General features: G+C 37.0%; 1 protein-coding gene across 3 annotated transcripts; it reads left to right on the top strand.

Moving 5' to 3' along the window:
• The first annotated feature begins 3,446 nt into the window (after positions 1–3,446).
• On the top strand, positions 3,447–18,719 carry LOC125780243 (uncharacterized). Of its 3 annotated transcripts, none has more exons than XM_049462152.1 (4): positions 3,447–3,637; positions 5,182–6,896; positions 16,906–16,977; positions 18,437–18,719. In XM_049462152.1, exons 2-4 carry the CDS (start codon positions 6,229–6,231, stop codon positions 18,510–18,512), a joined length of 816 nt encoding a protein of 271 aa, XP_049318109.1. In that variant the 5' UTR covers positions 3,447–3,637; positions 5,182–6,228; the 3' UTR covers positions 18,513–18,719. The 3 variants fall into 3 exon arrangements, with proteins under 3 accessions (XP_049318109.1, XP_049318108.1, XP_049318110.1); XM_049462151.1 differs by having other exon boundaries at positions 5,154–6,896; XM_049462153.1 differs by having other exon boundaries at positions 3,447–3,738.
• The last annotated feature ends 1,330 nt before the right edge of the window (positions 18,720–20,049 follow it).

The following is a 20,049-nucleotide window of genomic DNA, read 5'->3' as shown; positions in this document are numbered from 1 at the left end:
TCTTTGCATTGTTGTTATTGTTGTTGTTGTTGTGTAAATGTGTATGTTTGTATATTAGTGAACACTGAACAAAGTATATTAAGTTTGCCATGAAGTTTGTAACACCCGTAAGGAACTGGAGGAGATCTTACAGGTATTATATTTAAACGATCAGCGTGACGAACTGAGTCCGGTCTAGAGAACTAGTCGCTCTGTTTTTTGAGATATCGTTCTGAACACGTTCGCCCACGTGTTTTACTCTCTAAGAGTGTTTCTTTGTGGAAACCGTCGATATCGAACCACTATAGCATATAGCTGTCATACAAACGGACCGTTCAAAATCAAGTTCTTGTATAGAAACCTTTTTTTTCACTTGTGAAGGGTGTTTGGTGCCATGTTTTATACATACTTATGTAGTATATTAATGTATGCTTCTTTCCTTGCTCAAGCAACTGCTGATATCATCCATTTAGATTTCATTGAAAAAAATACCATTTCTTCGCAAAGCAATTAAAGTTATTATTTCAAATATTATCAAATTAATTGAAAGATTTATTTTTGCTTTTGCTCTTTAGCACACAATTTTCATATTTACGCTCTTTAGCATAACGTGAGAAACGATGGGCTGAATGTCACTCACTGTCAAGCTGCTGTCAGTCATCAAATTAATAATTGAAACAATTAACTCCCTAGACAAGAAGTTCTAGTTGCCTCGTTTTTTTGTTGCTCTTGAATTGAAGTTAAACAGATTGAAAGATTGAAGCTGCTGGTCGCGATGGGTTATTATGTTGATGGTTGGCCCGTTAGCTTTCTAAATGGCTGCCAGCCTTGCCCACGTTCACCGCATTCCACTTCAACCACCCATTTTACAGGCACACATACTTAAGCGATGTATATGTATGTATGTATGTATGTATGTGTGTAGCTGATACTTCTTTGCTTGTCAATTTACAAATTGTGTTGTCTTAAGCATCAATTAGACGCGATCACCCTTGAAAAATGTTTAAAGCGCGCAGTTATAAATGCAGTAGCCCAAACACACACACTCACACAGACTACTCGTTGGTACACTTTCATATATAATATATGTATATAATTGTTAAAAAGTGCTTACATTTATATGAGTATATGTAATTGATTTAAATAATTGAGTGCATCACATGTAGCTCTACCGTTATACGGTTTTATAGAAAAGCGATGCTGCAATGATAAGATTCAGAGAATGCAACAAAGCAGGGTCGCTTTTTATCTTGTTTGCGAAGAACTTTAAGCACATAAATTATACTCTTAGCAAATATACAGTGGCGTGCATAAAATGTGATAGCTGCATTATCTAATGTAAATAATTTGGTTTGTATAAACATTTGGTAGATTATTTATGTGGTATATTGCCACTTCAGATTTTATTTGCTCGCAATAGAGAGTTTTGCTGGTAAATTATTTGAAAAAAAAAATTTAAACACCAAACAAAGTTAGTGTTAATCTTTTTTTAAGGCAAGTAGACTTTTTAATGTGATTTTTAGTTTGTAAATTCGAGACCCTATGTTCCAAATAGACACTGTGGGAAAATATATAGGTACTTATTTTTTAAATTAGAGACCATAGGTTCCAACCAGGCACCGTGAGAAAATATACATACATACATACATACATATGCATGTATTGGGTAGTCGAAAAAGTTTTTTCGTATTTCTAATCCAAGTTCAACATATTTTTTTATATTTATAAAAAAAGTTTAATGAACCAAATACATACTTATATACCATTTTGGTCCACCACTTTTAGCCATTTTTCCGCATTTTTCGGCATTATTCCATCAGTACAAAACTTTTCTGGCTTCTCGTCGAAAAACTGCGACTCGTAATTTTCACAGGCTTCTCTTGAAGCCAACTTTACTCCATTAAAGGAGTTCTGCTTTGACTGAAATAAATGGTAGTCCGATTGTACAAGTTCAGCTATATGGTGGATGCATCAAAACTTGCCAGCGAAGCTCTCCCAGTTTTTGCGGAGTCATCAAAGATGTGTATGGTCTAGCGTTGTCCTGATGGAAGACGAAGCCCTTTCTGTTGATCAGTTCTGGCCGTTTTTCTCGATTACTTGCTTCGATCTCATTAGTTGTTGACATTAAAATGTAAAATCAATCGTTCGATCAGGATGATTCCTTTCCAATCCCAGCAAACACTCAGCATAACCTTTCGAGGCGTCAATCCTGGCTTTGCGACCATTTGTTGAGCTTCACCACGCTTGGACCATAATCTTTTTCGCACATTATTGTCGTATTTGCTTTACTTTTCGTTTTCTGTCACCATTCGCTTCAGAAATGGTTCGATTTCATTTCGTTTCAGCAAAGAATTGCAGATGTTAATTCGGTCCATTAAATTTTTCACAGACAATTCATCAGGTGCCCAAACATCGAGCTTCTTTTTGTAGCCAGCCTTTTTTAAATTGTTCAAAACCGTTTGATGATGAAAGATAAGTTCCTTAGCCATGTCATGTCTCCTTATGTGACGGTCCTTGTTAATCTTTTCCATAATTTCATCGACTTTTTCAACGATTGGTCGACCAGAGCGAGGTACATCTTTCACCCAGAACGGAACGGAGCGAACCATTGTTGTGCGCACTAATACAGCAAAGTCTCCCTAAATTTAAAAAATTTCATTGGTGGCTTGCATGGCTTTCTTCCCTTTTTTATACAAAAATTTCAAAATATAGCGAATTTCTTCATTATTTTCATTCATTTTTAAAAAGCTGTAGCTTTTTTTCAAGTTCACCGATTTTTTTTTTTTTGGTTAAATGAAGCTTAAAACGACATCTATTGACAAAATACGAAAATACTTTTTCGACTACCCAATAGTTTTTGTTCAAACCCTTTTTTTCTTGTTTTTTTTCTTAAAAGAAAACAGAGCTCCAGCATAGCCAGCAAACAAATTGACGGATCGAAACGTCATATGTATATTTACGTAGTAAATTCACAAATCATGTCTTGTCACATGTTCAATTCCAAGTAAAATATGCAACACCACTGTACATCCGTACCGTTATTTGCGTTATTTGTCAAACTCGTTCAAATACATTGCGCGGCACTTAAAGCAAAAGCAGCACACAAGAAAACACAAGTGCAGTTTTAATTGCAACCCACCACTTTGCCACCCACTTTAGACTCGGCAACGCTTATTGTCTGCTAACAGCCGACGCCAAAGAGGTCCTTGAGTGAAACATATGAATTTGTCAGCCCGGTTAACTTAATTTCAAACGTACCTGAGGCTATTTGACGCATACCTCGTTACCTTATCTGCGAACAAGCAACAAGCTGATATGCGGCATTGTAAAATAAAATCTATACACACACATACAAACATACATGCAACACGTACACGTGCACCCATACATGCGACATACACCCATACTTGCTTATATAATTGTTTGTAGGCATTATTGCAACATGTTCATTAACTTTGTTACTCTCTTTGCACTCTTTACTTGCAGGCAACCGACTTGCTGCCGAGGATTATAAACGTTGTAGTAAAATTTGTTGTTGTTGCTTATGGATTTGTGGCACAACTACCTAAAACAGCTGCCGCACCGCACGGCAAATGCACAGCATAACACGCACACATTCACACACACACACACTAGCCGCCGCAGCTACAATGAGATAGTAAGGAAGCAGTGCAACAACAGCAGCAACGCAGCGCGCGTGCATTTATTATTATCTGCTCGCATTGAATTACAATACAAATGTACATCCGCTACCTACAGGTCGGCAATCTGTAGATTTGTAGCACACAGCGCAACGTTGACCTTTCATTTTATTTTTTTCTTGTTTTTCGTGTTATTTTTATACCCTACACCGGGAGTATTAAATTTCAAGCAAAGTTTATAGCAACCAGAAGGAAACGTCGGATATGTAAAGTACGCAATTCTGTACGTATGTGCTGAGCTCAGAGCTCAACCACCGAAGCTATCAGCCGCTTGTGGTGCGCTTTCATTCTAAATAGACTATACATAATGCAGCCTATCGGATCCAATGTAAAACATTCCAAAATTAACAACTACTTACAAAAGAAATGATTAATTACAAAAAAATTTTCCAGTGGAAAAAATGTGATTCTAAACCATTCTCGAATCCCCTTGAACACACACAAAAAATTTCATCAAAATCGGTCCAGCCGTTTAGGAGGAGTTCAGTGTCAAACACACGCACGCAAGAAATACATATATGTATATATAACGATGTATTATATCTATAAAGTATACATATGTATATCGATTTAGTCGTATCCGTCTGTCTGTTTGTCTATATACTTATATGCGATACTAAAGACAGTTGTAAGACAAACTGACCGCTCCCAATCAAGTTTTTGTATGGCAAACTTTTTTATTAGTCGAGATATCTTCATGAAATTGCGCACAGATAATTATCCAAGACAACGCTATTATCGATATCGGCATAGATTGTTATCTGAATTAACACTACAAACTTCAAACATATTGCTCAGTTCGGACCACTATAACATATGGCTGCCATACAAACTGACCACTTCAAATCAAGTTTTGTATGGAAAAACTTTTTTATTTGACAAGTTATCTCCACGAAATTTGACATATTTTATTGTCCAAAGCAACGCAAACAAACTCCAAACATATTGCTCAGTTCGGTCCACTATAACATATAGCTGCCATACAAACTGACCACTTCAAATCAACTTCTTATATGGAAAACGTTTCTAATTGACAAGTAATCCGCACGAAATTTGACACATACTATTGTCCAAAGCAACGCTACAATCTCCGAAGAAATTGTTCAAATCGGACCACCATAACATATAGCCGCCATACAAACTAACCTTTCAAAATCAATAAAAATAACTTTTTACACACTTTCATGCTACAAGAAATGCACCTGTGTAGGGTATCACCACTGCTTCGATGCAGTCTTAGTTAACTTTTTTTCTTGTGTTCTCTTTTGGCAGAGTGCATGCCTCTTCCTCTGCACGCTACATAATAGAAATACTCCGCGCAGCAAAGTGGTTGGTTGTCTTCTGCGCCTACCGCCAACTGTGAGGAAATTATCAACCACCAAATGCACACTCATGCATAGTGTTGTGTGCGTTTGTTAATTTTCTTTTTTGTTTTTGTATTTTATTTTCATTTTTGGTGCACATCAATAACAGCATTTGCAACTCTACGCTCCACACACAGGCGGCAGACAGTGTTCATTGCAAGGCAACGCCATTAAGACGTGCACGAAGCAAATTGGTCGTGAATGCCGGTGTGACGGCGAAGTTACGTGTATAAACGAGTGAAGCGAAAATAACTAAAATTAATGAAACAAACGCGAATGAGAATTAAAAGTAAATAAGTAATTTGAAAGACACACGAAGTTGAGCATATTAAAGAAAAACGAAAATATTCAAATAAATACGAAAATTATTAGCGCGTGAGGATGTGAAAATGGCACAACTGTTTTGCTGTGGCCGTCAACAACAAGTGCAACGTGCAAAAATAATACGAAAACAATTGCTGGCGTGAAAGTAACGAGTAACGAGCGCGTTGCTGCCATAAAAATTATGTGAAGTAATTTGTCGCATGAAAAAGAAAATATAAGAAAAAAAACACAAAAATTAGCTGTGCATAAAAAGTGCATGAAAAAGGTTTGGGTAACCACTAAATTTAATAAACATAACATAACAAACGACAGCTTGCTGCCACAACTTGCCGCACAACAAATAAACATAAAATTCAACAAGCAAAGCGATAAGCCCTGCCCGCATGCGGCAGTTAATTGAAGATTAAACAAATACAAAAGCAAGAAAAAGTAATATAAAAGTGCAAAATACAAAATAAAAGTGTGGAAAAATATAATAAAAGTGAAGCAAAAATATTAAAAGTGCGGTAAAAAATAATAAAATTAAAAAATATATTAAAATTGAAAAAAAAATATTAAAAGTGTGGAAAAAAGTGTTGAGAAAATCATAAAAGTGAAGCAAAAATAATAAAAGCACAGAAAATAAAACAAAAGTGTGGTCGAAAAAAATCCAAACGCAAACGCTTTGCTGCACACACCAAAAGTAATAAAAACAGAATTTATATATTAAAACACCACACATCAAAAAATCATAGCATCACACAACATAAAACAGCAAGCGCCACATAAAGCCCACATTTACACACACACATTCACCCACAAAAACATACAAGCAAACGCGCGCGCCCTTCCACTTCCTTGCGCTATTTTAATGTGCGGAAATGACGCACCTGCAACCCCAACGTCGCTACTACTCCCCAATGCGTTTTAAAGGAGGCGGAGGAGGTAGTGTTGTTGTTGGTTGTGTCGGCAGCAGTGTTGATGATGGCAGCGCTACAGATGCCAGCATAAGCGCAAGTGTCAGTACAGCTGGTGGCTGTAGCAGTGAAAGTGCAATCGGCAACGGTGTAGAAATACTGTTTAACACCGACGCTTGTACGGCGGCGGCTGTTGCGCTCGATTACTGTAGTCATCATCCGGACACCACGCCACGCCGTGCAACAACGTGCACACGCGCCAGCCGTCGCCCCAACCACCACCTCAGCAGCAGCAGCACAAAACGTTTCATTCCACCACCCATACCGCAATGTCGTCGTCGTCATCTGCGTCGAAGCCGCCACTGTTGGCCTGCGTTTTGTGTACAACATTTCCTACTATTCGCCCATCTACTGTTGCTGTTTGCCTGCGGTGATTTCCTTCAGGTTGCCACGGCCGAACCGTATGGTGGGTCGTCTTCGTCGGTGGGTATACACATACCCGGCGGCAGTTTGGGCGTGATCAGTGAGTCGCGTTGTCCGCGTGTTTGTTCGTGTAATGGCCTGACTGTGGACTGTTCGCATCGTGGCTTGACGCAAGTGCCGAGAAAAATATCGGCGGATGTGGAGCGACTGTAAGTACAAACATATGTGTTCATGTGTATGACACTTGTCTGAAATATTTATTTCTATATATGTATGTATGTAGTATGTATATTTGCCGATTTTCTTTGCATTCCTTTATTTATATAGTTTTTTAATTTTATTTTTGTTTTTGTAAGCAAAGTGCAGTTTTGTTGCATATGTCCTGCGCTCTCGCTTTAATTATGTTCATGTATGGAGCTCCCTTTGCTGTCTCTCTATCGAAAGTTCAATCAACATCTAATCAGTAATTTGCAAAGGGAAGCTGTAAGCTCAAAACGAAACTATTCGCTTTTATTTGAAGCAAGCAGCAACTTTATTTTAGTAATTAAAAAAGTTCAGCTATTAAAAAGTTAAAAAGGAGTAGAGAAAATTACTGTAGCACAGAACAGAGAAAATTTATTGAAAACTCATTTGAGTTCCTTAGTATGCGTACATTAATACACTCTTTAACATAATGTTTGAAATTTCATGCAAAAATTATAAAAAAAAAAAAACATATTAGGAGCATTACAGCGGGTCGATTTTTTTCTATACAATTTCGTTTGCCGGAAATATTCTATGGATCATTCTGAACAAATTTGCCTAAGGGACTATGAGCCTAAAACCGTTTTCAAATCAAGCTTGGAGCGGAACCGTCTTCTAGGAGCATCAATTGGTCTTTCCTCAACTACGTCGACGACATACAATAATTCGCTGGAGTTGCCGCGAGAATCGAGAGTGACTAGTAACCCTTGCGCGCCTTCGTTCTCGATACTGTAGTCCTACTTAGTCAGAATAGACTCTGACATATCAAACATATGTCCAGCGTGCAATGAGTCCCAGTATGACACTAGTCACCACTTTGCATGCCCTGCTCATCCTACACACCTGACACTCTTTTCCTTTTAATCCGACCGCGTCAAACAGCACGTTTCTTAAGCCTACCGTTGGATTATTTCAATGACAACACATCATAAGGATTACCATGCTAACTCGGTAAAACAATAACGTGGTGCTAAAATTAAAAAAATACTCAACTTCTCAAAATGTCGGCCAAATGGCCACCACGGTGCCGTTCAAATATTTCCGTCCAATTACACCAATTTTCGATGACCCGCTGCAGCATTACGGACGAAATTTCGGCTATAGTGGGCTGAAAGTTGTCCCAAAGAAAATAATATAGAGGCGTTACGACTTGGAAGTTATGACTGTCAACAGTGACGTGGGAGCCAAGTCGCGAGTGCGACGACAGGACATAACGAAAATCCACGCAATAATTATTTTCCGACACTCTTCGGTACGCTTTGTTATGTTAACTATTATTCTACTACTTTTTCTACAGACTACAAGTATTTTCTTAAACTCATGCAACATTTCTCATTTAAAACTCTGCAAATCTTTTCTTCTTGTCATTTGCTAAAATGGTGGAATTGCTTCAAAAATCGTGCCTGAGCTACGTCATACACAGTCTGGTACATGTGCACATATGTCTTCATAAAAGCACTAATGGCCCTCTATTATAGTGTTTAACTATTTTTTACAAACAAAGATTTTGTGATGTCTTTGAACTGCGCAAGAAAAAATAGTGGAAAAAAGAGATTTACACTCGCACGGTCTTCTTCTGGTCGGGCAACACGTCCGAAACCGGACTGCTGTGCAGAGTAGAGAGTGAACTGTTGGAACCGTTGCCTGTAATTTGCCAGTACGAACAAGTATGGCACAATTTGCAATTATCGCAATTTGGGGTCATCAGCCAGGCCGGTGGACGTCATCATCAGTTTACGAGTCACATTAACATTAGACAGATTGTGGCAAAAAAAAAACAGAATTTAAAAAAGCATAGCAATTTATGTGGAAATTGCCGCATAATGGAATTTAATTCCACAAATTTGTTAAATTATCTAAAAATGCTGAAAAGTTTAGTAAATTTGGTGGAACTAATTTGTTGGGAATCTTTTAAATGTTTGGGAAAGCAATGATCCAGTCAAAAACGTCAACTAAAGCAGGATGTAGCAGGATGTATTTAGCTTGGGTTTCGTTATTAAAAAGCAAGTATTTATAAAGGGTGATTCATTCCGAGGTTCCCTAATTTTTTAGAGAAAAAAACACTGAAGCCTAAGCCCCCAAATGCTTAAAGTGCAGCCTTGCCAATGCAGCACAAGTGCGCAAGAGATCCTCCATTATTTCCCTGGTGCCTTATTCTTGACATTTTTTGCAGTCTTCGCGATCTGTCTTACGCGTTTTGATTTTCCATGCCATACTTCCAGATTGTCCAAATCGTCGTATAGACAATGCATGGGTTTTCCAATGTTGATCACGTTTTCGGGTGACAGCCGTACACCACTCTTGGCAATCTCATACACTCTATCATTGTCCTTGCTGCCTTTGCGACCTGACACCCAGTGGATGTTTAATCGCTTTATTCTGGTGACACTCTCTACTACTGCGCTGCTTTTCGAGACACTTCTGACTCATATACGAGACGAGGATAAAGCCTTGATTGCTGCTTGGCTGTCCAAGTACATAGATCTTGCCTATAGAGTTGTTTGCTGATGTCCTAAAGGTAGAGGCTAACTTCGTGCTTTGTGAGAACAGAAATAATTTTTTTTAGTGTTCACCTCTCGGATAGCCACTGAGTGTATTTCTGTCTCTATCATGAAAAAGCTCTTCGAATTGGAGAGCGCCTCAAAACTTCTAAGGATCTCCATTAGTATTACTCGTATTTTAGAAATTATACTACAGAATAAGAAAAGCCAGAGAATCATCTATACATATCTTGCCTTACTTATCTGTGTATGCCAAATATACCTTCTCCTCCCTCACGCCTTTATAGAGGTACACATAATATTCTTCTTCGTCTTGTTTCAGCTTTTTGCATAATTTTTTATGATTTTTTGCCTTTGATCCGCCACATTATTTAGTTAAACTCATACAATATAATCATCATCAACTTAAAAATCGCCTGCCACACCATTGTTGGTGAATTAAAAAGCCGAATTCGTGGGACACAGAACAACAACCAGCAATTTAACGCTAATAAAAGAGCCAGAGTAGTTAATTTTGAGTTATGCAGCTTGTGTAATCTTACAAACAATTTGGTTTCTCACAGTCTTACAACAACAGATAAGATCATCACAAATGTTATTTCCTTAATTTTAATATCAGACGTAAACACATACAGACATATACTTATATATATTTAGTATATATGTATGTATGTTTGTATGTGTTTTGTTAGAAAACATAAAAGATGGAAATCGCGACGCTAATGAGCAGCAACCAATTCGGTGGCGGTGTATTTTCTTAATTTTTTTTTATTATTGTTGTATTTTTATACCCTGAACATGGTATATTAAGGTTGGCATGTAGTTTTTAAGACATAGACGGGACGGACTTGACAAGCTGAGTTGATTCAGCCATGTCCGCCTGTCTGACCGTCAGTCTATATATGCGATTTAGTTCCTTAGTTTTCGAGATATTGATCTGAAATTTTGCACGCGTCCGTTTTCCCTTAAAAAGCTGTTCATTTGTCGAAACCACCGATATCGGACCGCTATAGCATATGGCTGCCATACAAAATGACTTATCAAAATCAAGTTCATGTATGGAAAATTTGTTTATTTAAAAAGATATATTCTTGAAATTTTACATATATTATAATCCAAGGCAACGCTACAAACTCCAAAGAAATCATTCCGATTGGACCACTATAACATATAGCTGTCATACAAACTGACTGATCAAAATTAAGTCCTTGTATAGAAAACTTTTTTGTTTGACAAGATATCTTCACGAAATTTGACATAGATAACTGTCCAAGGCTACCGTATAATCACCGAAGAAATTATTCAAATCGGACCGCTATAGCATATATGTTCCATACAAACTTACCTATCAAAATTAAGTTCTTTTATGGAAAACTTGTATATTCAACAAGATATCTACACGAAATTTTACATATATTATAATCCAAGGCAACGCTACAAACTCCAAAGAAATCATTCCGATTGGACCACTATAACATATAGCTGTCATACAAACTGAACGATCAAAATCAATTCCTTATATGAAAAACTTTTTTATTTGACAAGCAATCTTCACGATATTTAACACAGATTAATATCCGAAGACAACGCTACAAACTCCGAACAAATTATTCAAATCGGATCACTATAGCATATAGCTGTCATACAAACTGATCGATCAAAATCAAGCTAAAGTGTTTTTTAGACGCTTCAGCTAAGAGAATTTCACCTATGAAGGGTATTATAGCTACGTTGCACGTCTTTTTTTAGTTTAGTATATTTTTTATGCACACTTCCATACATCTGCCTAATTTGGAAAACTTCAAATGCTTACAGATGTAGTCAATTGCTACTAACTACTACTTAATTCTGATCTTTGAAGTAAAATATAAAAGCAAAGTATGTATATAAAAAAAGCAACAAAAAATCGTAATAAAAAAAATTTTGAAGGCGAAACCACACAAGTTTTGTATTTTGATATCGCAAGATCCAAATTTATTACAGGAGCTGCACAATAAGCAGGCGTGTGCACATACAAGTACTTACATGATTGTATATGTGTGTGCTTGCAAGTGTACGTGTACCGTCTGTTTGCCTGTGTATGTTTATAAACAATTATGTGTTACAACATTCAACCACAAAATATTTGATGGCATCTTTAATCATATTTGAGCAGGTACACAGCATATATTTACAACACACATACATACATACATACTTGTATAAATTGTTAGTATGTCAGCTTGCATTTACACAGTTCTTAGCAGCATCGGGCATTTTTCATCTGCCTCATAACATAAAATTTCATAATTCAAAACTATCGAACGAAGATCTGGTAATTTGATGTTTGACGCAAGGCACTGGGTCGCCACCCGAGGTAAAAGCGCTACAAAGACGACAGCTACAACAATAACAACAACGCGGCAGTGTAACATTCTTCTCGTCTGTCGGCTGGCCGGCGTTTGTGCGCAATTATGTGTATCGCTGGTGCATGTCAGCATTCCAACAAAGCAGAATACATCCGCATTACTGTGTGTGTGTGTGTGTATGCTGGCATTGCCGTTGGCTTTAGCCAAGTCTTTTACTTGTACCATTGCATGTTCATTTTTATCTCCGTTCTCAGTTTTGTATATTTTCATTTTACCTGTTGTTTTAACACACACACATACAAACAGCTTGTTGCCTTGTCTTGGCAGTGTCGGCCAGGCTGCTCGCCTGCTGCCTGCTTGGCTACATTATTATGATGTGCCTGATACTTGGAATTAATTCCCACCAACAGCTGACGGACTGGCGGGCGCTGCATTTCTGCACTGGTATGCAAGTGAATTTGTGTGTTTTTTTACCTACTACAGTGGTGGTTCGATAAGTGCACTGCATTCTTGGAGTGCACAAGTTCTTAAATATATATTTTTTTTAAATGAAATATGCTCCTTGCATACTTTAAGACATCCAGCATTGTCTATTTCATTCAGCAAATATTCTATATGTGTAATTCTCAGATGGTTAATGAAAAGAATTTAAATCATATTGGGGTTGCTTTACTAAAGTTCATATTTTGCAAATTTTTAGGCGTCCAACATGGCCCATTTCATTCAGGAAACAAACTGCATGTATAGTTCTCAGGAGGTTGATGCTAAACTTCAAAACTACATCGAGTTTCCTCTAATAAAATATCCGCTTAGCATACTTATAGGCGCCCAACACCAATTTCTTTGACAATTCATCTTTATATATAAAAATTACGCCTCACGTTGTTTGTCCGCAATGAATTCCTAACCTACTGCACCGATTTTGGTAAAATTCTTGCTTGTTTACATATCCATTGAGCCACAAATGGCTGATAGTTCAGTCATTTAAGCTTAAATTAGGTAAGAATCCGAGGTGAACTTACTATAATGACTGGACTATGAACAAAATTTTGCTCGAAAACGTCGGATCTTTTTGGAACCTTTCAAGAGCCCATAGAGCGAAACGATGCCGCTTGGGAAGGTCGAGCGGCTTCAGTTCTTGCATATGCTGTATGCTGTATTTCGGATCTCTTCGTAATAATATAGTGAAATAATATTTTTGTTAGTCCCGAAATATATTTATTTGAAAACTACAATTTTCTGAAAATAAACACTTTTATTTGACCGTTACTGTACTGCCATCTAAATGTCCATCATAAATACCACCATGTCTTTGAGCATTTCAAACGCCACGCCACTATGCAGTTCCAACAGGTAAAACAGACGTTACTGCCACCGTTCGACGCAAACGCCGCAGTTGCGCGATTAACATTACAAATATGAAACAAACTCAGAAAAAAACAAACGAAACAACAACAAGCAATGTTTGTATATAATGCACATGTTTGTTTGTTGGTTTGTGCCGCTATAAACAACCACCAACACACGCGGCCAACAGTCAAAAAACGTATTAAATTTTATATTTATTTATGTGCGTACATACGTATATATAAGTATGTATATTCACCTTTTTCGGCTAAGAAGAACTCTTTGTTTCTCGTTTTTATTTTACTTGTTTTTAGTTATTATTTGAGTTTGCATTTTATACGCTACATAAACATTTGATAATCTTAGTTAACCGTAAAGAAAATAGAAAGGCAAAGAACAAAATAAAAAACAAACACACACAGGAGTTTACAAAATCTTCGGTGTACCCTTGCACTCGCATTCCAGCAGCATTTGCGTAGGTGGTGAGCTCGGGAAAAGTAGTCTAATTCTCTTTATATTTACTTTTTCTTGGCTTAGAAAGTGCATAGCTATGTAAATATGGAATATAAGTGTATGTAAATATGTAATATACATATACATATATGTGTCTATATGTCTGTGTGCTTTTGTAGAGTTATTCGGCACATTTGTAGACCCTGGCCTTGGCGCTTCTTGCCCTTCATTTGTTTAATGGCAGTTAGTAGCGCGGTTCCGTCTTTTAAGCCGCGTGCAAATGAGACTGTGAGTCTCTAAAGCCAAGCAAATAAGTGAAGCTCAGTCTGCACTTCTTATATACCCAATGTACATGGTCACTAAGTACATATTATAAATTTTATATGCCATATTTAACTTTCATATATTTAGTAGGCATGAATTTGACAAGCAAGGGTGCTGAACTTTAACGCCGCGATAACTGATAGCTCTAATAAAGTGGCAAAAATTGTCAAAGATTTCGGGATCAGATTTATAAATACATGCAGGATTATATAAACGTTACATAAGTAAGCCACGGGAAGTGTATACTAAATAAAAAAAAAATAAATAAATAAAATGTTTACTTCGGCTGCTTTAAGGCTGTAATACCATTTACAAGTGCATTTTTCTAGAATAATGGAACATTAAACTATCTTTCTGAGTTCGATCGGCCAGTTTTATATCAGCTATATGTTATTGTAGTCCGATCATGTCAGCTTTTACTCTAACGAGGACACCAACCAGCTGAACAGCGGCACCTTCCCAATTAAGGGGCCTGGCATTCCAGGTGTTTGTCCTTAAATCCTTCTCCTAATATGTCTGCAGTGGTCGTCATCAACAGAGAGGTCTCTCATTTGAGGCTGTTCTCTTCTTTTCATTGGTAGTATTTTTTACGTGGCGGGTCCCAAACCCAGCGCACAACGCTGGGGAGGAGATGTTTCAAACGGATGTTTTTGGCTACACAGAGGATGCTTGGTCTAAGACCAGAAGTCGTGAGCTGTTTGAGCCATATGCAAAAGAATCGCTTCTGCCCACTCTCAAGTAAATGATGCTCAGAAAACACACCTTACTTGCGTGAACTTCTACACATGAACTTCTAATCCATCCGCCACTCCACTCTCCAAACCTAATTTACCCTTATAAAGAACTTACAGAAGCCAAATAGACTCCTGTTGAAGTTGTCTCTTCCGTTTCTAGTTGACTTCGATGCTTAAACGCCAAGTAAAGTGGCTTAAAGATCGTGTTAGCAATATATTTAATAAGTCTATTAAGTTTTGGATCCCATTTGCAATAGAGCCATTTGGATGATTTACCAGATCTTTCAAAACTAACAGAGTCTCTAGCTATACAAGAAATATGATCATAATTATAGAATGAGCCATACCATAGAGCAAAGTCGTTTGCTTCTCTCTTTCTTTAGGACTACGTTATTTTGTCCTTGGTTAGGTTAAGAAGTTGATCCTGAGAGGGATCTCACTTGGACAGCTTAGAACGATGAACCGTTGTGATACCTAAAAGCTCCTATATACTGGATCATAAGGCCCTTACAGATCGACAATGTACTTTGAGCCTATCAGAAATTCGTTGAGACGGCTAGTGTCAGTTTCGGATATGTTTTCTGGTCGCTGAAGTTATGATTAGCGGGATGTTTCAGCGTCAGTCTTGCAAAGGCTGGACAATGGAGGAAAAAGTGCTTAGATGTTTCCATCTCATCCTCTTCCATACAACTGAAGTCCGCCTTACAGCATGAACGCCTATTGGACAATGTCCAGTAAGAATTCCCACGTTTCAGGCAAGATGAACTTTGCTTATACTTGCCCTAACAGTAGATCTTTTGTGTTCTATTCTAGACCAGAAAGATCTTACAGGCGCACAGGTGCGAGTCGTCAACCAGTACTACCTGTTATGTGCACACGTGTTCCATTGGTTCAGTGCTAGAACACAAGATGACAACGGAGATCCAACTCATTCCCACTCCGATGTTCCGGCTTTACCAGTTGTCAATGGTTCAGCTGTGACCAGGCTCCAAACGAATCTGATAATGAAGTAGCTATTTCTAGTGTGGACAGACCCTCCTTGACTAGCTTTGAGAGCACAGTTAGCGAGCTCAACGCTGATATTGCAGCTCTGCTGTCGGAGTGAATGCTCACCTCCCTGAAAGAGGCTACCCTTCGTAGCAGTACGTCTACCACTACCTTCCTAGCAGAAAGTTCTGCCTGAATTACACTACAGTGAACCGGTAGCCTGAAGCTAAGATTGACAGAGATTTTCTAAAGAAAACTCCAACCCTTCCCTCCCAGCTTCGACCATTCTCTGAAAGTGTTGACTGTGCGCCCCTTCTCCAGAGAAAAAGCCGCCGCGAGTTGCTTCAGCAGTGATCCAAGGAATGCAGTTGAAAGAAGAGAAAGCATTCTTGTTCGAACTCCTTCCTATACCCAACTTCCCTGGAGCACACGTCGCTTCGCATGGCCGCGGGTACTCTGTTTAAATTGACATGAAATGCCGATGAGCGCGGTTCTTTGGGCTTTTTAGCAAGTGTAGCCTTAAAGGTCTTCCTCTGCTTCTCCCGGCGAGTACTGCATCTAATACTCTTTTGCTGGAGTGTTTTCATTCATTCGGACGACATGACCTAGCCAGTGTAGCCGCTGTCTCTTAGTTGACTGAAATGCGCCAATGTTTTCGTATATCTTGTACAGCTTATCGTTCCATAGACTGCGACTCGCCGTTGCCAATACGTAAAAGACTATAAATCTTCCGCAGAACCTTTCTCACGAAAACTCGTAACGTTGACTCATCAGATGTCATCGCCCATGCCTCTGCACCATATAGCAGGACGGGAATGATGAGTGACTTGTAGAATTTGGTCTTTGTTTGTCGAGAGAGGACTTTACTTCCCAATTGGCTACTCAATTCGAAGTAGCACCTGTTGGCAAGAGTTATTCTGCGTTGGATTTCGAGGCTGACGCTGTTGCCAGCTCCCTACGGCAAACTAAGGCCTGTCTTACTTTCTACTCTATATTTGACCTCCATGAAAGCTTTCTATCAAGGATAAGCCAAGCCCTAGGTATTTCACTCCTGTTATGGCTATGATAGTTCCGTTGCAGCCAAATTCAAAATTGTTTCCCATTTCTATTGCGAATGTTGTTAAATGGTTACCAAATATTTTTCTTTATTTAAAATTAAATTTAAATCTTTTTATTTTTTATTAAATTTAAACATTTTTTTTATTAAAATTCAAAAGAATTTCAATACATTTTTTATTTTTACAATTTTTTTTTACTTTCTAATATTTTTTATATTTTCAGCGATTTGCAAGGCAACAATATAACCGTAATTTTCGAAGCCGACTTTCAACGCCTCACGAAACTACGAATACTGTAAGTATGAAAACCAAAACAAAAAACATGTTTAACATTACCATTTATGTAGAAAATCTTTTATTTCATTTTATTTTTAACTGCATGTTAACAACGAAACATAATCAAAACAATAATTAAGCGTCTTGTAAAATAAGCGTTGCCGATGGGCATTACATAAAATGCTTGACGAATCGATTTGATGCTCAAAACTGTTCGTTGCACTTGCAGTGATTACTACAACAACGCACAAAAACAAAGGCGCGCTTGCTTACAGTATGCGTGTCAGTGTTGGATAGCGACGATTAACGATTTGTAAATTGATTTTTTTTCTTCGCCGCAGCGCAGTGTAAATGTTTAAATAAATAAAAATATATATTTACGAGCATATTCGGCGTTTTAATGTGATTTCGAGTCATAAGCTAATCAGCGATGTTAAAATGTGCATTCGGTTAAAAGCGTGAAAATTTCGTATATATGTATGTATGTACATATGTATTTGCGTTTGAAAGCACGCCAAGCGGAAGCGCTTTGTTTTTGGAAAATTTCTTGTCTATATATTATATTAAAATAAAACTTTTTGTTGTAATAATTTATAGTGCAACGCCAATTAAATGTTGTATTGTTCAAACAAATACGCTCCTCAGCTCAGCTGGCACTCGGTCGCGCTGGCGTTCGTACGCTAAATTTTCGTATTTTGTCCGGTTTGACCTTTGCGCAGCATAAATCTTCGTTAATAATTTGTAGCGCAGCGGCTTAAGTTCGTTGCCAGTTGGTAGTAACTAGTTGTCAAGCATATTTTGTATGATTTTAGTTCGTAGTATATACTATGTATGTATGTATATTAGGGTGGGTCGAAAAAAATTCGTTTCGCTCGGTACACTGAAAATTAGCTTCTCTAGCTCCAAGAAAACTCATAGTTTTGTATGTAGTTGTGCATATGTATGTATGTTAGTATATATGAATGTATATTAGGGTGGGCCTAAAAACTTAATATTTAAGGTTTGAATTTTTCAGTCCGATAATAAGAAAACATTGAAAATTGTAAGTCGGTGAACCTTACCGTTACAATTAAGAGCTTATACTTGAAGAGACTACGTTAGAGGTGTCTAAGAACCTATCTTTCAGATTACCAAGCGAAAAAATATTAATTTATTTTAAACCCACCCTAATATGAACTTATTTCTCAGAGTACCAAGCGAAAAAAAATTATTTTTTTTAACCTACCCTAATATATGTATGTATATATGTACATTAGGGTATCCATTATTTCCCAAGCTTACTGGATCCTTTATTTAGCACAAAAACTGCAACTTCAGCTGTCATTTCCAAAAATAAATCAACTTGTGGAAATAACGCACACCCTAATGTATATACATACTTTTTCTTTATCAAATGCAACTGTGCGTTAATAAATAAATTCGACACTATCCTTATTGTCTTGCAATAAATTAATCATAAATTATGTGCACTCTTGCAGCCAACTAACGGATAATCAAATACATACAATTGAAAAGGGCGCTTTCCAGGATCTGGTGTCACTGGAGCGACTGTAAGTTTAGTTTAACTTAGTTTTCACAACTTTCGCATGCTTAAGCGTCTTCATTGCATTACTGAATGCTTAACTTTAACTAAAATAAAATAAAAAAAACAGTTAAAAATTCTACTTAAAACATTTCAAAGTTTTCTTTAAAAAATTTTCAACTAAAATTTAACTGCATTCAAAGTTATAAAATATTATTTGAACTAAAATGACTTTTGTAGTTAATTTTTGGCTAACAGTACTGTCTAGATTAAGAATTAATTTATTTTTTACTATTATAGTTTCTTATTTTTTATGTTACTCGCTAGTATATTGGGTTGTTCGTTTTTTAGAAGGTTGCCAGATGGAATTTTTTGAAGTTTGCTGATATATAAATTTTCTGAAAGCATTTCTATGTTAAAACCACACTTTCTTTGAAGTCGTTTTTACCCAAGATTTTACTCTATGACAAAATTTTATTTTAGAAGGTTGCCAGATGAAATTTTTAGGAGTTTCTTAATATATAATATATACTGTAAGCGTTCCTATCATTAAATATTTTAAAAATATAATAACGGTAAATATCGTGTAACAAACATGCTGTAGCTCAAAAACTTGTGAGTCTTAAAGTAAATTTTACACTCTTTTAAGTTATGTGAAATGCTCTGGAAGAGATAGTTTTCAGATCTCAACAGAAATTGTGCTAAGAATTTTTATCTAAGGTCTCTTTGTAGATTGCCGTTATGTGATCTTCGTTGTGTTCTTCTTTCCATTATTACATTGAAAATATTTTACACGGTATTAAATTTAGCTTTGAAAGGGATCTATTTGTCTAGAACATAGTACCCTTTTAGACGCTTTGCCTTTATGCTTCCTATTTAAATTTCTTGATGCCTCCTATCAGTATACATATTATGCTTCCCATCTTCGCATCTGGGGCTTACCGCTGCGTCTAAAATTTTCAAAAATTATATATTTCAGTTTAGAGTAATAAGGAGGTCCGGATATGGCCAATAACGGTCACTTTCGAATTTTAAAAAATTATATTTCATCTATGTGGCAACCTTTCGCTATTAATTTTTAACATGACTTAAGTGGTTATATTCAGTTGAGAGTCAGAAAAAAATATTTTTTTGTAATTCTACCCTGTGGGGATACATTTAGTTTGCCAAGATCTTTCTAACACCCAAAAGGAAGCGTCGGAGTTTCTTTAAAATATATATCGGTGTTTTCAATAAGAGACCATAAATTGGACGTAACGCTCTTAAAGTTGAGGCCACTGACTTCGAATTTCGGTAGTAAATTTTAATAATTTCGAATCGTTGTTGGATCGTATATCTTTCTATGATAAAATGGCAGTCTGAGGATATCGGTGTTTTCAATAAGAGACCATAAATTGGACGTAACGCTCTTAAAGTTGAGGCCACTGACTTCGAATTTCGGTAGTAAATTTTAATAATTTCGAATCGTTGTTGGATCGTATATCTTTCTATGATAAAATGGCAGTCTGAGGAGAAATGACAAAAGTGCGGGGGAAAAATGGCGTAGTTTGCTGTTCCTATCGGTCTGTT

Source organism: Bactrocera dorsalis, unplaced genomic scaffold (genome assembly GCF_023373825.1).
Source record: "Bactrocera dorsalis isolate Fly_Bdor unplaced genomic scaffold, ASM2337382v1 BdCtg310, whole genome shotgun sequence".
NCBI classification, from domain to species: Eukaryota; Metazoa; Arthropoda; class Insecta; order Diptera; family Tephritidae; genus Bactrocera; species Bactrocera dorsalis.
This window is presented reverse-complemented; position numbering and strand designations above follow the sequence as displayed.